Genomic DNA, 21,775 nt, shown 5'->3' on the forward strand with positions numbered 1-21,775 from the left:
TCAGCGATGTAAACACTTCATAATTGTACATGGTCATAGTAATTTTGACAAGGACCACATACGCCTCTGTAAGTGTAAGTTTCAGAAGTAAGCCAGAGAATGCAAAATCTTGAAATAGCATGTTAATTTGGAAACAATACTTATATCATAGTTAAAGCTAAGGTGGGTAATTATTAAAGTGGGTAAACTTTTATCTAGGTTCATCCTCCACTAAATCTCTGTCTGTAGAAAAAAAAACAACCTTTGGTCACCTAAATATTGAGAGAGGTATTTATGGAACATCCCATGTGACTAGGTGACGTTTACACCCGGAACAGGAAGTAATCAAAGCGACAACAACAGTAGTAAGTGAAAAAATGAAGTCTGTTTCTCATTTCAGCTTGTGCTTCTGCTAGCTGAAATGCCAAATTTCCCTAGCATTTGTACACAAAGTCATACTCGCAAACTCAGTTGTCATTGTCTTGGTGCGCACGAGCACCGCAGCTGAACCTAAGCAGTTTCTGTTGGCTAGCCAGTTAGCTTGAAATACACTAGCTTAGCATGCGTTTTTGTTGACACATTTCTTCCCTCCTCTTCTTTATCTAACGCTACAACTAAAGTAGAACATGGAGACTCGCTTCAACCGAGGCAAGTCTGCTATTCTGGAGCGGCCTCTCACCCGGCCCAAAACCGAGGTGAGCGTGAGCGCCTTCGCCCTGCTGTTCTCGGAGATGGTGCAGTACTGCCAGAGCCGGGTGTACTCCGTGTCCGAGCTGCAGGCCCGCCTGGCGGACATGGGCCAGGGGGTGGGAGCCAGCCTGCTGGACGTGCTGGTGCTGAGGGAGAAGAATGGCAAGAGGGAGACCAAAGTACTGAACATACTGCTGTTCATCAAGGTAAGGCTTCAGAGGGAGACCGCGGGCGTGCATAGGTGATGGGGAAAGTTATTTGCACACGTGACATGATAACAACAATTTTCAAAGCCATTCAATTGTGAGCGCGGGACCCATTTCATATCATTATGAAATGAATACTTCCGGGGGTTTTTGGCTGCTGGTCAGACTAAGTAAGCAATTTTAATACATCACTTTGGGCTCTGGGAACTTGTGATGGACATTTGTCATTGTTTTTGACATTTTAGGGACTAAATGATTAATCGATTGAAAAAATAATCGATGAAAATAATCGTGCATTACAGATTAGGTGTCAGCCTCTGCTGTGCTTTGTGTCACACAGGTGTCTGTGTGGAGAGCCTTGTTCGGCAAGGAGGCAGACAAGCTGGAGCAGGCCAACGACGACGACAAGACCTACTACATCATCGAGAAGGAGCCGCTGGTCAACTCCTACATCTCCGTGCCCAAGGAGAACAGCACCTTGAACTGCGCCGCCTTCACCGGGGGGATCGTGGAGGCCGTCCTCACCCACAGCGGCTTCCCCGCCAAGGTCACCGTCCACTGGCACAAGGGAACCACGCTCATGATCAAGTTCGACGAGGCCGTGATCGCCAGAGACAAGGCGCTGGAAGGCAGATAGAGGAGAGAGAGGCGGGGGGACGAAGATGAGAGAGTGGGTGTGTGTGTGGGGCGGGGGTGTTACTTGACTGCCGAAATGTCTGTAAGACTACCGCAGAAGGATATCGGACTTTGAACTTTCACATCCAGGTTTATTGTAAGAACAGTCCATGAAAGGCAGCAGACTGCTTTTGTTTGAGAATGGTGGACTGTAAATTCAAGGGACTTTGGGCATTTTGTAAAGGAGTCACAGTGACATACTGTGAGATGGGCTAATTTGTCTGTTACTGTTAGACATACTCACTGATTCACCGCCTCTCCATTGCAGGGGAAAGTAGGATTTGCCAGGGCCAATTCAGGATGTAAACAACATTGGATCAAAATAACCGTTTCTTTATCTGAAACAATAGTTCCAACTTCTGAATCATCACAGTTGGTAGCAAAGAGCAACTCGCAGTGTTGCAAACGAAACGTGTTGTTTTGATGGAAATTGAGTCACGGGTGATGGCCAAGCCCTGGTTAATCCTGTGGGCTACTGTTTTTTTGTAGAGCATATAAGGATGATACAATTTCCATGCCAAGCAGTCCTTGGAAACTCTTCTAGTTCCCCATATTACTGTTGGTCAGATGCAATGTCTGGGAAGACCCGATGGGATTGAATGCTTCTCAGTTTAACACTAGGCTTTCTACACATGCTTGTATTATGGAATCACCACATGTGTCTAACATAGTGCAGCAGGGATATATTTGAAAGGTGTGGCAGCTTTACTTCTTGTGTAACATGTCTAGCCTCCGTCTACACCGTTCTGGTTGGCGTGTGGATTTGTGTAATTGGAATGTTTATATTTTGCTTCGATAAAATGGAAATAAATGCATTAAAGAATGGCTTTTCAACTTAAGAAATATGTCCTCTTAAATTGTGAAAGCAAACTGCATCAAAACATGAACATGAATACAGCAAGATCTTTCAAGGGTATTTTGCCTTACCAGAGGCAACAGGCAACTGAAATGTCAAGTTTGAGTGTTGGGGGAGGGGGGGAGGGGAGCCTTTGTCTGAGAGGAGGAAAAGCAAAGACCTCTCACTCTGTTAATATTTCCAAGTATCACAAATGTCACTGCGAAATGACATACATTTGTAGATTGTCGTTAAAAAATGTAAGCTTATTTAGATCTGGAATGTCTTCTGGAAGGGTTTTCTCATATTAACCAACCATTCATTGTCATTTTACTAGTTATAATTACTTTAATGTTTCAAGTAGGCTAAGTGTGTATGGAAGCCCATTTCCGCCACCTGTTAAAAAAAATCTGGCACTTTTCTCTTTTCCATCATGAATTAAAAAAATGTTCTCAATATTATGACTTAGCATCTCATAATTATGAGATGCTAAGTCATAATTATGAGATGTTAAGTCATTATTATGAGATGCTAAGTCATAATTATGAGATGCTAAGGCATTATTATGAGATGCTAAGTCATTATTATGAGATGCTAAGTCATTATTATGAGATGCTAAGTCATTATGAGATGCTAAGTCATTATTATGAGATACTAAGTCATAATTATGAGATGGTATGGCATTATTATGAGATGCTAAGTCATTATTATGAGATACTAAGTTATAATTATGAGATGCTAAGGCATTATTATGAGATGCTAAGTCATTATGAGATACTAAGTCATAATTATGAGACGCTAAGTCACTATTATGAGATGCTAAGTCATTATTATGAGATACTAAGTCACTACTATGAGATGCTAAGTCATTATTATGAGATACTAAGTCATAATTATGAGATGCTAAGTCATTATTATGAGATGCCAAGTCATTATTATGAGATACTAAGTCATAATTATGAGATGCTAAGTCATTATTATGAGATGCCAAGTCATTATTATGAGATACTAAGTCATAATTATGAGATGCTAAGTCATTATTATGAGATGCCAAGTCATTATTATGAGATACTAAGTCATAATTATGAGATGCTAAGTCATTATTATGAGATACTAAGTAATAATCATGAGATAGTATCTTATAAATATGACACTCACAGGCCACTTTATTAGGTACACCTGCTTGTTAACACAAACAGTCTGCTCCTCCAAACAGTGAAATCATGTGGCTGCAACTCCATATATAAAGCATGCAGACATGGTGAAGTGGTTTAGTTTTTTGTTTGACCAAACATTAGAATGGGCAAGATGCGTGATCTAAGCAACTTTGACTGATTGGTGCGATTGTTGGTGCCAGACGTGGTAGTTCAGCATCTCAGAAACAGCTGCCCTCTTGGGATTTTCATGCACTACAGTCTCTAGTGTTTACAGAGAATGGTGTGATAAACCAAAAACATCCAGTGAGCCGCAGTTCTGTGGCCGAAAACAGTTTATTAATGAGAGGTCAGAGGTCAGAGGAGAATGGACAGACTGGTTCAAGCTAACAGAAAGGCCACAAATGCTCCAATAACAGTCTTTACAACAGTTGAGTGCAGAAGGGCGTCTGAACACACAAGTTGTGGCCCTTATGATAAATGGGCTACAGCAACAGATGACCAGCTGCTACTAGATAGGTGTACCTGATAAAGTGGCTGGTGTAGGCCAGAAATATGAGATTTATTATGATTTATTATGAGATAGTAGCTCATAATAATGACTTAGAATCTCATAATTATGAGATAGTATCTCATAAATATGACTTAACATCTCATAATAATGACTAAGCATCTCATAATTATGACTTAGCATCTCATAATAATGACTAAGCATCTCATAATAAATACTTAACATCTCATAATAATGACTAAGCATCTCATAATTATGACTTAGCATCTCATAATAATGACTAAGCATCTCATAATAAATATTTAACATCTCATAATAATGACTAAGCATCTCATAATTATGACTTAGCATCTCATAATAATGACTTAGCATCTCAATTCATGATGGAAAAAAAGAGAAAAGTGCCACATTTTTTTTATCAGGTGGCGGAAACGGGCTTCCATACTAAGTGTGTTCTACTGGGTAGGAAAAATGTTTCATTTTGCCATTGCATATACTGTACATGTTTCAACCTTGATTCTGAGAAATATTCTTTTTCACTGTCAGGTACTGACATTTCCATGACAGCTACTACAATGCCCTCCTACTTTACAGCTCGCACAGCTGTAGTGTCCTCAATCAAGAATGATGAAAATGATGTTAACAGACGCAAAGAGACACAAATCATTCCAAATGTGACCATGTAGGACAGTGTTGTCATGCTATATTATATATTAGGCTTGACAATGAGCAACTCGACAGGCTTGTTACTTGTTAGGTCCAAAAATCACTTAATAACTTGCAAACTAGCACAAAACATTTCTTCCAACTGACTGCTCTGATGCAAGATAGTGGAACTTGTAGTCCATTTCTGCGCTAGGTTTGCAATGGACACAGATTGTACCTGGCTAGACTAATTTAGGTTTGGCTTTTTTCTTAAATTTTAAAATTCAAATTCATAAATTTTAGCTGTATGTCTCAGGTCGTACGTTTTAGGACAGACTGACCGTCGAGTGATTCATCAACTCAATAGACGATCTTTGCTATTTCTATCACATGGTGTACGTCACATGACGTGTGTGAGGAAGAGAGTTTGGGGCAACAGAACAACTCGTCCGACTCGTGTTTTAGGACAGCTGTCTGCACGGAGACTATTAACCTATTGGAGCTTGTATTGCTAACGTTACTGTATTTACGGAACCAATAGTCTGAATTTTATGTCATTTACTTGTTTATTGTTTTTTTTAAACGTTCAACTTCATGGCTGCGCCCGGCAACCAGGACGCCGCAGGTAAAGTTCTGTCAACATTTGGAAATAAGCTAGTAACGTTAGAGACTTTGCCATTTTTCTTCAAGTTCTCTTATTTATGGACAGTTTTGCAAAGTTCCATAAAGCGTTTAATTGTTTTAGGACTTACAGCTACTAGGTTTCTAACCAACTCTATAGAGACTCAATGAGACGTCTCATCCATAACAATACGGTCCGTCGTCAGCTATTGTATTTCTGCACTGTCATCTTCTGGGCAGCTGAACTAACGTTAGTCATTATTGCCAAGTGTGTTTCCCCCCCCCCAAACAGCTTGGTTCAGCGTCTCAACATCAAGTGGTTGCTATGATGAGTCAGTATAATCCTTGTTGACACAGTGTGGTTTTGCATCTATCCCCTCCCAGTTAAGTCATGTAATAATACACAAATGTGTCAGTGCCAGCACCTTTTTAGGCAGCGATGTAGTGGTGAATTAAAAAGTTGTTAAACTACGGCCTCCAGTCAGGGGATTATCATAAGGCATAAGGCAGTGGCAGCCACCAACATAAACAAATCAATTATACTTTTAAAAAAGCATTAAACTATGAAAAATGTATTGGTTATTGCCTTGTGGCAGAGGGAATAGAGTAGGATCAGAGTAGAATAGAATGCACCTTTAAATTCAGTCAACCTGACTTAATATTAGTGTTATTAGTGGAACTATCCTACTGCACCTCTGTGTGAAGTACTTGCCCTAATTTCCGAGGCTGCAATGATTGTAGGCTTTCTTGGATTTCCTGAAACACAAACTAAAAGAGGTTATTGTTATATGACACCCCCCCCACACACACACACACACACAAACACACACACACACGTCTCTCCAGCAAATCTACTGAATTAAGTCGATGTGAAGGGTCTGGCTCTTTCATGCATGATAACAGCCCTAACACTGTTTCATAAGCTGCTCTCACGCATGATCAAATTTTCCGTGTTTGGTAGGATTGTCAGAGCGGGGCGGAGTGATGCACGGCTCCATCTTTACAGTGAAGGGTTTTTTAATTGTTTTATTACCAATGTGCCTTTTCTTCGTTCTGCTTTATGGATCTAGGAATCATACACACCCATTAAGGCCTAGTGTATGTAGCCTAAACATTGTATAGTGTTCAGTCAGCTTCATGGCCTCTCTCTCTCTCTCTTCTCCCATCCTAACAACCAGGTTGTCTTGCATTAGGAGGTGAAGTGGAGCCTAAAGCTCATGGAAAAGGTCGACGGCAGTGCTGCAACAAAACTGCATTTAGGATAATAGGTTATATTGGGGTTGTGGACTGGTGAAATGGCATCTTCCCTGACTTTATCCTTCAAATCTGTAGGTAAAACACATCCAACCTGCATATAAACCATAACTTGCATATCAGTATAGCATCCATTATTGTTTGAGAAGTGCAAGTGGAGTTTTGGGACTTGTGCTGTCCGTGGGTGGCCTCTTCCTGCAGACTGCCAAGCTAGATCCAGTCTGTGATACTAAGTTGTTGACAGGTTTTCAGCTGCGGTTGTGATTTTGATTGACAGATGGATAGCTACATCTGCCCAAGTCACCGTCTGCACGGACTGTTGTGAACCGGAAGGGCCGGATATTTCCACAGATTCATTCACGCTGAGTGACTCTATCGCACAGTGTCAAACCCGGTGGCACGCTAAATCGCCCGCACACACCTTTGTTTGTCCGATGGCTATCGGCCGTGACGATCGACACACTCCTCTGATCAAAGATCTGGTTGGCACTTTGCTTCCCACCCACAGTCGACGCGAAATGTTAAGTGGTTGGATTCTTTTGGCTGTTTTTCATTCTTCTCACCTGTTTTTTCGAGAGGGAGACAGAGGCACGTAACCCCTGTCAAGGCCGGGACACCTCGTCTGCCCGGTCTGTTTTAATTAAAATGCTGTCAACCTCAGCAAATTCCATATAAGCCTAGCGCTCACCTAGATATGTCACTCATATCCTAGCAGCTATGAATTCTCAGCGGTCAGCAGCAGGTTTTGGTTGTGGGAAGTGACCTTTAGGAATATGGGTTTGGTTTAGACTGCAGTCAACCACATGAGGGAATCATAAAATCTTAATCAACACTTATTCCCCAAGCTGAGTCATGCACAGTTGGCATATTTCAGAGAGGCTTGCCCTACAGATATTGAACAAAAACAAGTTAAACAAGATTTAAAAACTTTAAAATTCTCAGCTGAACTCTTAGCATTGTGAAATCAAAGCTATTCCCATGCTTCAAAGTTGTAGCTGCAAACTGATCCTCCTGCAAACTAATTGTATAGAAATGAATCTAAGCACTGCGGTTGCTCATTGTCAATGTGTATAATACACTGAAGGATTGACAAACATCAAATCATTTATTTTTTGGTTGCAGCACCACAGAATATTGGGCTACATGAATCTGGAGGTGTGCCAACTCCCAGCACAGATATCAAATGAAGCAACATTCACTCCCACTCTCTCAGGAACCAGACTGTTTTTCTCTGTTTGCTGTAGAATAAATCAGATGGTTGTTTTGTCTTTGTGCATAATGTCATGTTCTGGTGAACCTTCATCTTGTTTACTGGCACTGCTGACCGACATTGTACAACAGTGGTTTATTCCTCCTGTTTCACTTCCCTTTTCCACCGGTGAAACCGCCGCGCTGTGTGTTTGTCCTGTGCTGACTTATGGTCTGTGGAGTTTGGAACCATCCTGACCCGTTTTATCTGACGCACGTGCCGGCACGGGCTATAGAGGCTAGTCGTTCTTACATGAGATTCCCATGGCTGCAACAATCAACACATGCCCTAAAACCATAAATGCTTTTTATTGGAATGGGAACAAACCTTTAAACCTGCCAAGCCAGCCAGGTCCTCCCTGAATGTGCAGCGGTCGAACAAGCTGACTGACCCCATTCTTCGTTGTTTCTTTATCGTGTAGCCTGGGGGTCTAGCAAGCTACGAAACATGTGACGAGGACTTGGGGTGATTAGGCTACGTTGTGATTTGTGGTTTCCCATGAGATGCGGTGAGTTGCTGTGAAGCCGCAACACACTGACCAACATTGTGTCCGACGTGAATAATCAGCTCGGTCGTCTGGCTCAGTCAGATGCTTCCAACGCAGAAAGTGAAGTGAAATCTGCCCCTCTCTCTCTCTCTCTCTCTCTCTCTCTCTCTCTCACCCTCTCCTATCATTCCCCTTTTCATCTCAAGATCAAGTTTTTTAGTTGAAATTCATTATTTGAGATGATATCAGTGAGAGTGACCAGTCCACAGCATGCAGGGTTGCCCACAGTCAATATTTAACAAGTCGAGCAGTGATACACGAGGAAGTGGGTATTTGTCTATGTGTCAACAACGATTCACCTGAGAAGTGCGTATAAAGTGGGCGTCGCTATTTACCGTACATTACGACCTGCCGAGAATAGCTGTCAGCCTGCCTAAAACAATTTTTGATAGCTTCAGTGGAAAATAGTGCCACAGGGTCTTAATGCTATTTCAGCCCAAAGACTGGAGTGGGTATAGTCCATGTACCTTAATACTTTTTTTGTGGTCTTACCCTTGATGAACCCAGTCAGGCCGGACTTTTAAGAATTGTCAGCTCTCGCTACCTAACCATCCCAGGAATCTGCCTCTCCTATCTTCCAGTCATCTGCCGCTCCGGTGTCAGCGTTAGGTTACCGGCAGACATAGCTTCACGCCAATCATCCGCAGCAAAACCACGCGCCTGTATGTAAAGGAGGAAGGTACAGTTGCATTCAATCTGCATCATTTGGAGTGCAAAAGAGGAAAGCATTACTCAAAGAAGCATTAGTTAAAGAAGAAGGTTAAGACAGTAGAGGCTGTGTGCTTTTTAGATCGTATTTATTATTCATACTTCCAGTAGTTTGGATTGGCTGCGTAGCTGGAAGGGTGTCGGCTGTTCCAAAAAAAAATGAAAACCAGACTTCTGTGATTCTTGCAGTGAACGCTTCAAGTAGCCAGACCCTGTTCTCTCACCTCGGAGGCTGCTGATGAACAGACGCTGATGGATAAGTATGCAGAGGTAGAGAGAGCTAGGCGAACAAGAACAGAGGCTGTCACTTAATACCTGAGGGTGAAGAGTACGAGATCACAGCCAGTGAAACACAAAGGAAAGGTGTCAGACTGAGGTGAAAGCTGAAGACGGGCTGTAGGACTCGGGGGCGCGTGCCGTGCTGACAGGATGCTGTCGCTGGGAAGCAGCGTCAGCAGTTCAGGCTAGTAGATACTGTGTTAGTTCTGAACCCGTTCTTTTTGTTAAGTGATTGTAGGCGACTAGTATTATCACAAAAGTATGGGAAGTAGAACCTGTAGCAGCTCTAAAGCTAAATGGTAAATAATCTTAAATAAGTGGCTAAATATGGCAGATTTGATTTGATTCGATTAGTATAATTTGCATATAAAATCTTATAAAAATAACACAGTGTTGCACTACCAAGGACTACTTTCCCCGTTTCCATAAGAAGTAAAAGTGGTGTAAGACTGTGTGCAGCTACAAATTACATCGCAGTGGATGAATACGTTGTTGCTCACCTGAAATAGTTCCAAAAATAAACCTGGCTACATCAGCTATATTGATTGAATGATATGTAATTATTATTCAATTCATGAATTTACAGGTAGTACAATAATAATCACTATAATACAATAATAATTGCTATAATAATAGCTTTTAATAAAAGGTCAGTCTTCTTACTTTACACACATCATTCATGTGTGAGTCATAGAAACTGCTGTGACTCACAGATGAATGACGTTGGTTTCTGTCACTGTCATCACAACAGGTATGTTGAGCAATGAGCTAATTTCCCAAAAACTCCTGTGTATTCCTTTGAGAGTTGGAGAACTACTTTGGGATTAATGACTACTGAGGCCATGCAAGTTATTAAAAGTTAATATTAAATTAAAAGTTAAGAGTCAAGTTACGCAATCGTAACGTCAATGACTAGAATTGGAACTAGTTCTTTGGAAATCCAGCTCAATTCATGTGATTCACGCTTTCCTTCTAACCCGCAGTTTTGATGCTTGAGTCACAGCGGTCGAATTGGTAAAAGCAAAATGCGTTCTGGTCCTAAGGTCCTACTGCGTTATTGTCAAGGACACTCGCTTGTTTTGTCATCATTGTCTTGACCTTCTCCCGTGTATCGGTCTTGTGACCAGGTCCCGGCTGATCATGTCATACATAATGAAAAATGAAAAGCCATACGGGTTTTCAGTCACCAACAAGTCACACTTGATAAATACCAAAACAAAAGATGTTTTGAGATGTGCTTACTCGCTGCAAGGTGTTTTCAAACCTTATTATATTTTCACTAGACCATCAGAAGCTCAATGGCAGCTTGCATGCTTGTGGGATGTTCTTGTGCTGGTCAGCTTGAGGCATTTATCCTGGATTTCACACTCTTTGATATACCAGGGACTTTGTATATCAAGTGTTTTTGAGTAGTGTTTTTGAGTCCTGATCCTGATCCTGAGTCCTCTCTCTCCTCTCATCTAGCAAGAGGCAGACTGTCCTCAGTCACTCGCTACGGCTCCACGGACAGCAGCGACGAGCACGACCACCATGGTAGCCATCACGGCAACGGCCACGGCAGCCCTCAGTTCCCCGCGGCGATGGCGGGTCATTGGATGGGGGCGGACCCGGAAGAGGAGGCCCTTCGCAGGAAGTTGAAATACTTCTTCATGAGCCCCTGTGAGAAGTACCAAGCTAAGGGCCGCAAGCCCTTCAAGCTGGGCCTGCAGCTGCTCAAGATCATTATTGTCACAGTGCAGGTACATTACATGTTCAGGCTTATTTTTTTCATCATAACCAGATGATAGTCTAACTCTTACATCCACATTCCTTCAATCAGGCTGCCATTTTGCTTTAAATAGGCCTATACTCTGGTTGCACTGTCTAAAATTGGTCCCTGAGTCTTGCCATATCCTCTTTCTAGACGTGTGACAATTTGAAAAGTTTAAGTTGTGTCTGAGTTTCTGTGAACCTCTGTTGGACTAACTGACCAACAATTGTCTCACGCCATAACATTGTCAACTCTTTCAAACAGATTGCATGCTCAGAAGACAGCAGAGTGCTGTTTTCAGGGGAATATTTAGTATTCAGTCAGTCAGTCTCTATCTGTCTGTCTGTGTGTCCCTTCATCTACCCAATCTTTCTAATCATTTCAGTTTTGATTTTCATATCAGTGAGAGTGACACATGCTGGTTTGCATAGCGAGTTGTGTTGTGGTGCTGGAGGAGGCAGGTGTCAGTCTCTATGGTTATGAAATGTGCAGCTCACAGGAGATAAATTCAATAGTCAGACATTTATATGAGCTTGAAGTGCAAAAACGCACAGAGGACCTGATAGACGAGCCATAAATTAAAGCATAGCTCTTAAACACAAAGCCTGCAGGCTTGTTGGCGCTCCTGGGATGCACCGCCTCAGGATAAGAGAAGTAAATTCAAGTATGCTTTTAATTGAGTTTCTCTTTTTCCCTCGCTCTCCTCCCTCATTCCCTTTTGACTCATCAACGTTTTCTCTCATTCTGTCTGTCCGTTACCCCTCTTTCTTACTTCCCCGCCATATTTGCCTTTACCACCCCTCCCCTCCTTGCTGCAGTTGGTGCTGTTTGGCCTGAGTAACCAGGTGGTGGTGACCTTCAAGGAGGAGAACACCATGACCTTCAAGCACCTCTTCCTCAAGGACTACGACGAGGCCTCAGATGACTCCTTCGCCGTTTACACGCAGAGCGACGTCTACGACCACATCTTCTACGCCGTGGACCAGGTCGGTCTTAAAGAAACATAGACGGCGCTTAGATACATCCACCCACTCATAAACAGACCGGCCTAGATCAAATCAATACATTTTAACTGTGATTTTACTGGTAACCTTAAGATAGTTGCTACATAATGCTTGTTGTTGTCATGGATATAAGGTGAGATTAAGAAAGCTGATTCGTTATCATGTGATACCTGTATCAAAGGAGATTAGTATGATAGAACACAAAGTCCCCTTTCTATCTATTTAATTGCTGTGGTGGCCATTATCATTTTCTTATCATTTGATAAGCTTATAAGCTCCATCATAACAGAGCAACTTGTATTCAAAGTTTACTCATGCACGGAGAGAAGGACAATACAAGCATATATGCAGTTCTCTAAAAGGGAATTACTCTTAACAGCTTATACAGTGGCCAAACACTTCCTGATCAAGAAGGGTGCAACACATGTAATTACTTCTGTGTAGCGTTCCGTGTTAGAACTGGTTCCTCTCTCTAGATACAGTGAAAAATAGATAAACCCAGCACTACTGAAAAATGCTTTTTAGAGTGCTGGCAAGTGCAGGAAAAGACACTGTTTTTCAGTATTTTGCGGCAGTGGTTCTTCTCGATGTTGAGTTTCCACAGTATTCCACGCTCTACAAGCCTGGACTATAGGCAAGCAGAGTTCTGATGGATCTACGCTGGGTATAAATAACCAACAACAGAAAATCACAGGAAGACCGCAGAGAGTGCAGAGGCAGTGATGCACTTCCAACTTGTTTTAACTGAATCAGAGCCCTCATTCTCCCTTCTCCCTTCTCCCCAGTATCTGGCCTTACCAGAGACCACAGTGGGACGCTATGCCTATGTCTACGGTGTTGGGGTGAACGGCAGCGCCCTCTCCCTCTGCCAGCAGTACTACAAGAAAGGACGCATCGACCCAGCCAACGACACCTTCAGTATAGACCCTCACATCATCACAGGTACAGGAACAACACTGTATAATATGAAAGATTTCCATTAAGATCGCTGACAGTGCTAGAAAGCGGATTTGCGCAGTGTTCCTTTTATGTGGTTGGTGGTGTGAAATGACATCAGATCAAACGTCACTAACTATTGGTTAAGCCTTCTTCAGCTCTTGGGAAGAAATAACATAAAGAATTCTCTAAAAAATGAAATTACTCTCAGAACCGTGAAAATGGGAGTTTTGAGGTATAGACTTTCTTCTTTCCATATGTGGTTACTGGTTACCTTTGCAGAAGTGCATGCATTCACATGTTGAACTCCTGCAGATGCATGTAACTGTAATGTTCCCGTATTCAGCCTGTTTCTAAAGCGATAATGACAATATAGGAAGTACAATGCTAAATCTAAGAGAAAAAAAAGCTACACTACAAAAGGTACACTTATAGGCTTATGAACAATGAAAAGGTAATTTGACTGCTAGATTGTTGTTTTTTCTTTTTTTGTAATCCATCATCCTATATCCTCCTTCATGTTTTTGTCCTATAATATCTTTTGTTCTGTGAAGTTGCTCTTTGTCACCAGCATTTTTCTATGTGTAACGTTGTTTCTTTCATTATTGTTGTCTAAAAACAACATTCTCCAACAGTGTTTTTAAAGCATGGCACGGTTGTTCTCTGGCACACACACACACACACACCCAACGATGTCACACACGTGGAGAGTGTCCCACTTCCTCAAATGAGCGCACGCTTGAGTCAAATTTGACCAAATGAAGAGGAAGCAAGATGAACAGCAGAAATAAACACGTATTTAAAATGTGAGACCACCTGTATCTCAAATGCCTCTTCCTGATGGGCTGCTTGATAAGATTGTACATTCTTTTATTTATATAGTGCAACAACCACATGCCCTAAATTGGAAGTGCAAATCAGTTTCACTGTGATAGTTTCCCTATATCACTTTCTACTATAAATGGCAGCTACATTAACCCCATTTTTCCATTTTTTTACTCTGTTTGACAGTAGCTATATACCAGTGCTGACTGTAAATGTCTCTTTTCTCTGTCTCCAGACTGTATTGGAGTGAACCCTCTGTCTGTCCCTCCAGCTCCGCTCACCAGCGGCTACAAGAACTTCACCCTCAAGTTCCACAAGTAAGGCTTCATATTTCACGTGGCTCCAGCTTCTCCTCGTTTGGCCTCCATTAGGGAGATTATGTCTGTCGTATCTGATGACATTCAACAAGTCCCTTATCTCTGCTGCACACGCACACTCAAGCATGCATGCGAGAACACTGGATCAAGTCCCTTGACACACTTACACACATACCTGTATGATTAAGTTGGATGTTGTGTGTAATAGAATTATAGGGCGTTATTAGGTTATCTGTGCTGAGAAAATGTGTCCAATGTCAGTGAAATGTCTTTCTGCCTCTGCCAACCACTCTGTCTCACTGTCTCTCTCTCTCTGTTTCCTCTTTTCCAAGGCTCATTAATGTCACTATAGAGTTCCAGCTGAAGGCAATCAATATACAGACCATCATCAACAACGAGATCCCCGACTGCTACACTTTTTACATAACGGTGAGCAACACACACCCAAAGGCAAAGAGGAGACGAGTTCTTGGCCCTTGGCTGGTTAGAGAGGCTGCCTAGTAGTCAAAGTGCTATTGGTTCAATCCCCAGTAGTGCCAATGCCCAGCAGGTTTCAGTTATTCAGCTCTGAGTTGAACAGGGAGTGTTCTGCTTTGTGAAAGTGAGTCCTGGAGCATTTAATATATATCTGATAATGTTACTTTGCATGATTTACATTATGTTTTTTAATTTTCACTTCAATAGGCCTCAATACCAACTGGCAGTGAATGAGGGCTTGCGCCAGAAATATCTTTGTTGTCATATTAAGTGACCTGGTAGTTTGGTAGTTTAGTTTACTATTAAGTTAATGCATTTATATTACTTATGAAAATTACTTAAATATCAGATCAAGAGTAGAATCAGATGGATTCTCATCCATCTGTGGATGGTGAGGTTTTTGACCAAGAGGAGAATCTATGATTCTCGTCTGCCTTGGGCAGTGAGATCTGACGTAAATATCGGATCAAGAGTAGAATCAGGAAGGACAGGGGAAAAGAAAATTAAAGAAAAACATATGGGTTCACTCACAATGTGCATCTAAAAGTGGGAGTATTTGTTGTGTTCTTTTATCTTTCTATTTTACTTGATTTGATTCTTTTAATGCAATGCACCTTGCTTGTTCTTTTATATGAATTTTATCTTTTTATCTGTCTCTTATCTGCCTTTTATTGATGTAAAGCACTTTGAGCTGCATGTTGTGTATGAAAGGTGCTATACAAATAAAGGTTATTATTATTATTATTATTATTATTATTATTATTATTATGATAGTTACTCTGGCACCTGCCACCACAGGCGTTTGGTTGAATTAGGCTCACCTCCAGAAGGCTCAGGACACACACATCTACACCACCTTGTACATACAGTGAGGCTCACACCTAGTTTGCAACATCACACCTAATCATTTCTAATGGTTTCACAACAATAAGCTAATGGGATGGCTGAATCTGCTGGCTTGAAACGGCCTGCTCAGCAGTTATCATTAACCAAATGGTACCAACCATTGTAATGTATGTATATCTGTATTATACTAAATGCAAACATACATGCTTACAACTTATCCTTGTTGAAGAAGACCCATACAGGCACTCATTGGGTAACTTCAAGTCTCCAGCACCTAACTATTTGGTGACTTTCATAATGCTACATTGTTATGAAACATAATGCGGATACAAATCGTGTGAATAGATCTGAATTCCTGCCGTGCCACCAACAAGATAAGCATATTCATTCCACATTACGTTTCTAAGTGAATACATATAATATATACTTTTCATTCATACGTTTCTACGGATTTCAATGGAAAGCATATCATGTGGCACAATTTTGTGGTGAATTGTATGTCATGTCTGAGCTTCAGTTGAGCTTGAATTTAATAGTACATCACTTCCTTTTCTGAAATACTGTAAAACAGTAGTTTACTAAGGCATGAGCTCATTGTCTGTTGGTCTCTTCTCTCCTCCAGATAGTCCTGGACAACAAGGCTCACAGCGGCAAGGTGAAGATCAGTTTAGAAAACCAGGCGTCCATAAAGGAGTGTAAAGACACCAGCGTCTCTGGACAGGGTGAGATACAGAGAAGGGACGGACGGATGGATGGATGATGGATGAGACTCTTGGAAAGTGGAGAGACGAGCACGTAACATATGATTTTGCAGTAGTAGTAATACTATTTAGTACAATATAGCAGGAGTATTAGTACAAATGCAAGAATGCCAGCAGGTGTGTTAAGGACAAGGAGGAAGTTTGAGTTAAAAGTGAAAAGTTTTGGCTTACAGATACCATTACCAACCGCAGATTTCATTATGAAACCAGTCTGCAAATATGTGCTGGAATGAAATTAGCTTAGATATTCCTAATATAGCATTCATTTGCTGTTTAGCATTTAGACAAGCGGGCTAAATTTCTGATATTTATATAGCAGTAGTTGGTAGTAGTAAGCAAATCTGTTCTGTCCATTTCTTCAATGAAAGACTGTTGAGATGTCCTTCAGCTGGAGTTAGGGAACCATGCAGAGATGATGTTATTTCTTGCTAACGGTTTTGCCTTCTCTCTCAAACCCTCAGCGGAGAACTACACGCGTGTTGCGTTGGACGTAGCTGTGGCTTTGGTCTGTATACTGTCGCTGCTGCTGTGTGGACGCTCCATACTGAGAGGCATCCTGCTGCAACGAGTAAGGAAGTACATATACAACAAAATGAAAGGAAAACGTGACAGAAAATAAAGAGCAAGGCGATCTATGTAACAGCTTGGTTTAGTGGCTCAGATTACAAAGCTAGAATTAAGGAGAAAAGGGAAAGTCTAAAACTAATAGACCATATTGTTTTAGGCCCCCATAATGTTTCACAGTATTTGTGAATAGACTGCAGATGAGTATTTGATAACTGATATAAATGTACAGTTAATGAATCTTTTCACTGCATATACATATATCTTACCGCAAAGCCAGTTTTGCCTCATTTCTTTCTGTCTTTGTCTCTTAATGTCTCTGTCTCCTGCTCTCTGTGTGTTTCAGGAGTTTGTTCAGTTCTTTAAGGACAGTCTGGATCGTGAAGTGCGCTGGGCAGACCGCTTGGAGTTTATTAACGGCTGGTATATCCTCCTTATCGTCAGCGACCTCCTCACCATCACTGGCAGCATCATCAAAATGGGCATAGAGTCCAAGGTCCGTCCTGCTCCCCGTCACGCGCTCTAGTGGACGATGTCTGCTATAGTTTCTCCTCATGGGTACATTTAGATTTACATTTCATTTTTCATTTCTTCCTTCTCTCCTCACAGACTATGTCCTCCTATGATTTGTGCGGCATCCTGTTGGGGACCTCCACTCTCTTGGTGTGGGTCGGAGTCATTCGCTACCTCACGTTCTTCCAGAAGTACAATGTAAGTTACAGATAATGTAAGAAAAATGTCCCTCTTAATGCGTTGAAAATGTAATAAAACCTGTTAATCTATCCGTCTATGTCTATCTATTCTCTCTACTCTCTCCCACACAGTAATTTCTCCCCTCTAATGTCTCTCTGCCCGCCATAGATCCTGATCGTGACGCTTCGAGCGGCGTTCCCCAACGTGATTCGGTTCTGCTGCTGCGTGGCCGTCATCTACCTGGGCTACTGCTTCTGCGGCTGGATCGTCCTGGGACCATACCATGTCAAGGTGGAGAAAACTGTGGAACACTGTCACCCCACCAATTTAAAAAAAAGAGCTGTTTTATATCTGACCCTGACCTCTGACCTCCCTGTGGAGGGGGGCAAGCGAAGAAAAGAAAGTTGAAATATCGCTCATTATTTCAAGGAATGATGTTTTGTTTTGTTTTTTAATCAACTAATTTCAATGCATTTTCATGTAATACTGATCACGCTCCTACAGAAGACATAAAGATGGGTGGTAACTTTCTAGTTGTGATTGTGCACTGTGTTCTCTCCCTCAGTTCCGTTCTCTGTCCATGGTGTCGGAGTGCCTGTTCTCCCTCATCAACGGGGACGACATGTTCGTGACGTTCACTGGGATGCAGGAGAGCAGCACGCTGGTGTGGGTGTTCAGCCAAGTTTACCTCTACACCTTCATCTCCCTGTTCATCTACATGGTGCTGTCGCTCTTCATCGCGCTCATCACGGGAGCCTACGAGACCATCAAGGTAGGTGGCGGAGTTGACTTGGGTCGAGGTGGGGAGGCATGTCTGTTAATTTAGTTTATTTAACTTTTGTTAAATCAGGTTTGTTATTACTGTTTTTGTGACTGGGAGAAGGGTGAGAAGGCTACAGAGTGTGACACAGGAGAGAAACAAACTGAAAAATAATAATATCCTCTATGACGTCCTCAGCACCAAACCCAGGAGCCCATCCACATCACGGACCTGCACGCCTTCATAGCGGAGTGTACGGACACGCCGAGCTCCGGGAAGTTCAGGGGGCTGGAGACCTCGCCCTGCTCCTTCTTCTGCTGCTGTGACAGGTGGGGCGCAAGGGGCAGAAGAGAGAGGGGAGAGGGCAACAAAATCAAGAAAAACTCTCTATTATGTCTGTTTGTTAGGGTAGTTATTTGATCTATGCAGTGTCAGGTGAGTAAGTGTTCAGAAGAAGAGCGAGCCACAGAAGGTGAGGGACAGATGAAGATCAAGTCAAAAATACTGCATTGCTCCAACATGTTGGGAATCCATTATTCATTAAGAACATTTTATTGTGATATTAAATATGAGCACTATAGGACATTATGGTAAACTCTAACAGCATGAATCATCCCGGTTTGTTTCCCCCAGAACGACGACATACGAGGACGTCCTCCTGGTGAACTGAAGTTGACCTGCGGTGACCCCAGGAGCCTCAGCAGCCGCCCCTGCTGGCCACAGGGCCACACTGCACACACTCCCGACTCCCAATTACTCCCCACCGTACAACCAAAACTGGGTCAAACTTCAGCACCCCCTGGACGGGGGAGCCGGGGTCAGTTGGACCAGTAGAAGGATGATAGACCACATACATGTATGATAGCACAATACGGGAGCCTGTATATAGCGATCGGTGGCTCTGTGTTCAGCGTGCACTTGTCATGTTTGCTGTCCTTTTGATTCCACGAAGAAGAAACTGAAGGCTGATGAAGAACTGGACCATCGCTCTGCCTGGAGAGAGACTAAAGCACAGACATTTCACAGTTCCAGTTAGACAATCCTTGTTGGTTTTTTGTTACATAGTACAGTATTTTTTTTATCTATTGATGATGATGATGCACAATGCTAAACCATCACCAGGACTTGTTATGAAGATTCTAAATGGATTCAAGTGCCATGAAGTGGATTAGAATATTGCATACATGGTAGTGAATGTTTTTTGTTGTTGTTGTTGTTTTCTTATATGATATTTCAGAAGATATTGACCAGACACCTTACCTCATATGAGGCCGGAGCTCTCAAGTAGTGGCGCTCATTAATTTCACAGGGAGCACTTGCTGATAGAAGCTTATTCGCAGTATCCTTTTTCCTATGATCAACTCATTACTATGAAATACCAAAATGCCCTTAAACTATAAATAGAAACACTTTCATTGCTAAACATTGCCAGGTGGGATAGTTATTAAATACAATTTACAATTTCCCATTTTCCCAATAAATGACTTGGCAGAAGACACTACTTTTTTAAGAACAATGGGAAATCCACCCTCATCATGCAGTCTGTCTTTATTTAGACAATGTGGGTGATGGCTTGCAGAAAGATAGCACCAAAGAGAAAGTGCCTCAAATGGGAATCAAATCCCAGCCCACATATGGGGTTTCAAGTTTGGATTTGACTTGATTTGTTTGCTGTCCTGTGAGCCGCACCTTCAGTATAACGTTTCAAACGGCCTCTTCAGCTGTCACTCTACTGCACGAGGCTCTTGTTTCTAATGCTCGCACGTTACATTGCTTCTTTTTTTTTAACGTGGATTCAATGCTTTTTATTGCTGCACTTAGTTGCCTTTTTAGATGTCTGTGTGTGTATGTACAGGTATATCCAAATGTTGATCATTATGTGAAGTTTCCCCTCTTGGATGCACTCACTCACCCGCCATCGCTCGTTGGAAATACAACCACACCGAGGAAAAGCTGTTCTCCTGACCCAGATGTAGCTCTCTTCAATGAGGACAAAGTACGTCAAGGAACAAACAGGAGTTCATCCATTTTTTAGAAGTCCGACTGGACTTGCAATGCCGCTCCTCATCCACTCCTGAGTCCAGCTGCCTCGGAAAAATGGGGGATGATTTATGGTAGATAACAAGAGGCCAACTTCATGTTTTTACCTCTGTAATGATGTCCTGTCATGCTTACCCACGATGCTTTTATACTACTGCTGTTTCTGTGTCTTCATAATGATGTCTTGTTTAAAACTCTAACCTGTAGAGAAGTTTGAATATTATAGGTTTATTTTTTTGTAGCATAAAACGCACAACAGGAGAAGGACTATCGCAGCCTGGACTCCAGAAAGTGTTTTTTAGGAATATAGTATTTTTTTTTATGAAGGAGGGATGAGTTGTCCCTCTGTTTTTATGTGTTTACACAAAGGATCTAGATGCCAAAATGATGCCAAATGAATTCATGGCCTTAATAATTAATGTCCACCATAAGGCTTGCATGTACGTTTTACCGAGATTTACCTGCCATTCAGTTTGCAGGTATCAGTTTTTTGTGTAGTCTGCACTTGAACTGTACTTTATGCTGCCAGTAGAGTTGTCGTTGAGTCGTCTTCTGGATGTGACACACTGCCAATCCATTGATTAAAAACTGATTATTTTCCCGGATCACTCCTTTATATTTTAACATTTATGCAGTTCATTATCATCTAGTGTCATTATCATTCTCCTCCTTACTTTCCATTTTTGGTGCAGTTCCTTTGAATAGTCAGCAGAGGGGGCAAGTGGTTCATATCATGTCTGGGTTTTTGAAGCAGACCATGTTGTTGTAAAGGAAATGGGAGTTGAAGTCAGACGTTTGCTTTGTTGGCAGATGAAGAAGATGTAAAGTGGAAGGAGAACTGAGGAGATAATATGAATGAATATGGCGTTTACACACGAACCCTTCAGTCTAGCCTCAACACCGATCCTTCATCACGAGCACAGCTATGGCGAACATGTGTCCTTCATTGGTTTACAGCCTTCAGGGAAAGGAAATGACAGTTTTGGATCTTCTCTTAGAGAACGCTCTGATAGGGTGAGCTCATTTCCTGGTAATGCAGCTTCCCAAGCAACATTTGGCAGCTGATATAGCACATCTTTGCCTTCCCTCCACTTAGACTAATATCATCATACATTATGTACTGATCTGTCTGCTCCTCAGCTAGATGGACTCCTGGGTTATGCCTGTCCTAGTGATCTTGGTGTGTGTGTGAGAGAGAGAGAGAGAGCGAGAGGGAGAGAGAGAATGCTTTGGCAACACAACTTTCTCCTGTAATGCTAATAAAGCCAACTTGAATTGAGAGAGATAAGAGTCCACAGTTTAATCTCCCTCATAAAAATTGTGTCTCATCCACTTGCTTAGAGTAAAGAAGTTTTGTTTTCCACATGATGTCAGTTTATGTATGCCTACTTTCACTCATGCCCTTGATGCACAATAAAAGCCCTGAGGTAATGTTTTGCTCCCCAAGGT

General features: G+C 42.0%; 2 protein-coding genes across 3 annotated transcripts; both read left to right on the plus strand.

The window, feature by feature from the left end:
• The first annotated feature begins 300 nt into the window (after positions 1 to 300).
• On the plus strand, positions 301 to 2,387 carry trappc5 (trafficking protein particle complex subunit 5). Of its 2 annotated transcripts, none has more exons than XM_071922556.2 (3): positions 301 to 344; positions 600 to 875; positions 1,216 to 2,387. In XM_071922556.2, exons 2-3 carry the CDS (start codon positions 606 to 608, stop codon positions 1,510 to 1,512), a joined length of 567 nt encoding a protein of 188 aa, XP_071778657.1. In that variant the 5' UTR covers positions 301 to 344; positions 600 to 605; the 3' UTR covers positions 1,513 to 2,387. The 2 variants fall into 2 exon arrangements, with proteins under 2 accessions (XP_071778657.1, XP_078138952.1); XM_078282826.1 differs by having other exon boundaries at positions 325 to 344; positions 603 to 875.
• A 2,782-nt stretch (positions 2,388 to 5,169) lies between these two features.
• Positions 5,170 to 20,923, plus strand: mcoln1a (mucolipin TRP cation channel 1a). Its single transcript, XM_071922530.2, has 14 exons — positions 5,170 to 5,320; positions 10,818 to 11,092; positions 11,922 to 12,089; positions 12,893 to 13,049; positions 14,104 to 14,185; positions 14,518 to 14,614; positions 16,131 to 16,230; positions 16,731 to 16,837; positions 17,180 to 17,329; positions 17,443 to 17,544; positions 17,695 to 17,817; positions 18,092 to 18,298; positions 18,485 to 18,615; positions 18,920 to 20,923. Exons 1-14 carry the CDS (start codon positions 5,290 to 5,292, stop codon positions 18,954 to 18,956), a joined length of 1,767 nt encoding a protein of 588 aa, XP_071778631.2. The 5' UTR covers positions 5,170 to 5,289; the 3' UTR covers positions 18,957 to 20,923.
• Positions 20,924 to 21,775: the final 852 nt, after the last annotated feature.

The sequence above is a fragment of the Centroberyx gerrardi genome, chromosome 3, assembly GCF_048128805.1.
Source record: "Centroberyx gerrardi isolate f3 chromosome 3, fCenGer3.hap1.cur.20231027, whole genome shotgun sequence".
NCBI classification, from domain to species: Eukaryota; Metazoa; Chordata; class Actinopteri; order Beryciformes; family Berycidae; genus Centroberyx; species Centroberyx gerrardi.

Bases quoted from the DNA above. Each gene is read 5' to 3' on its own strand.
- trappc5 (XM_071922556.2), top strand. From the start codon at position 606: ATGGAGACTCGCTTCAACCGAGGCAAGTCTGCTATTCTGGAGCGGCCT. The intron at 876-1,215 runs GTAAGGCTTCAG...TGTGTCACACAG, and splicing joins ACATACTGCTGTTCATCAAG to GTGTCTGTGTGGAGAGCCTT.
- mcoln1a (XM_071922530.2), top strand. From the start codon at position 5,290: ATGGCTGCGCCCGGCAACCAGGACGCCGCAG. The intron at 14,186-14,517 runs GTAAGGCTTCAT...CTCTTTTCCAAG, and splicing joins TTCACCCTCAAGTTCCACAA to GCTCATTAATGTCACTATAG. The intron at 17,545-17,694 runs GTAAGTTACAGA...TGCCCGCCATAG, and splicing joins CGTTCTTCCAGAAGTACAAT to ATCCTGATCGTGACGCTTCG.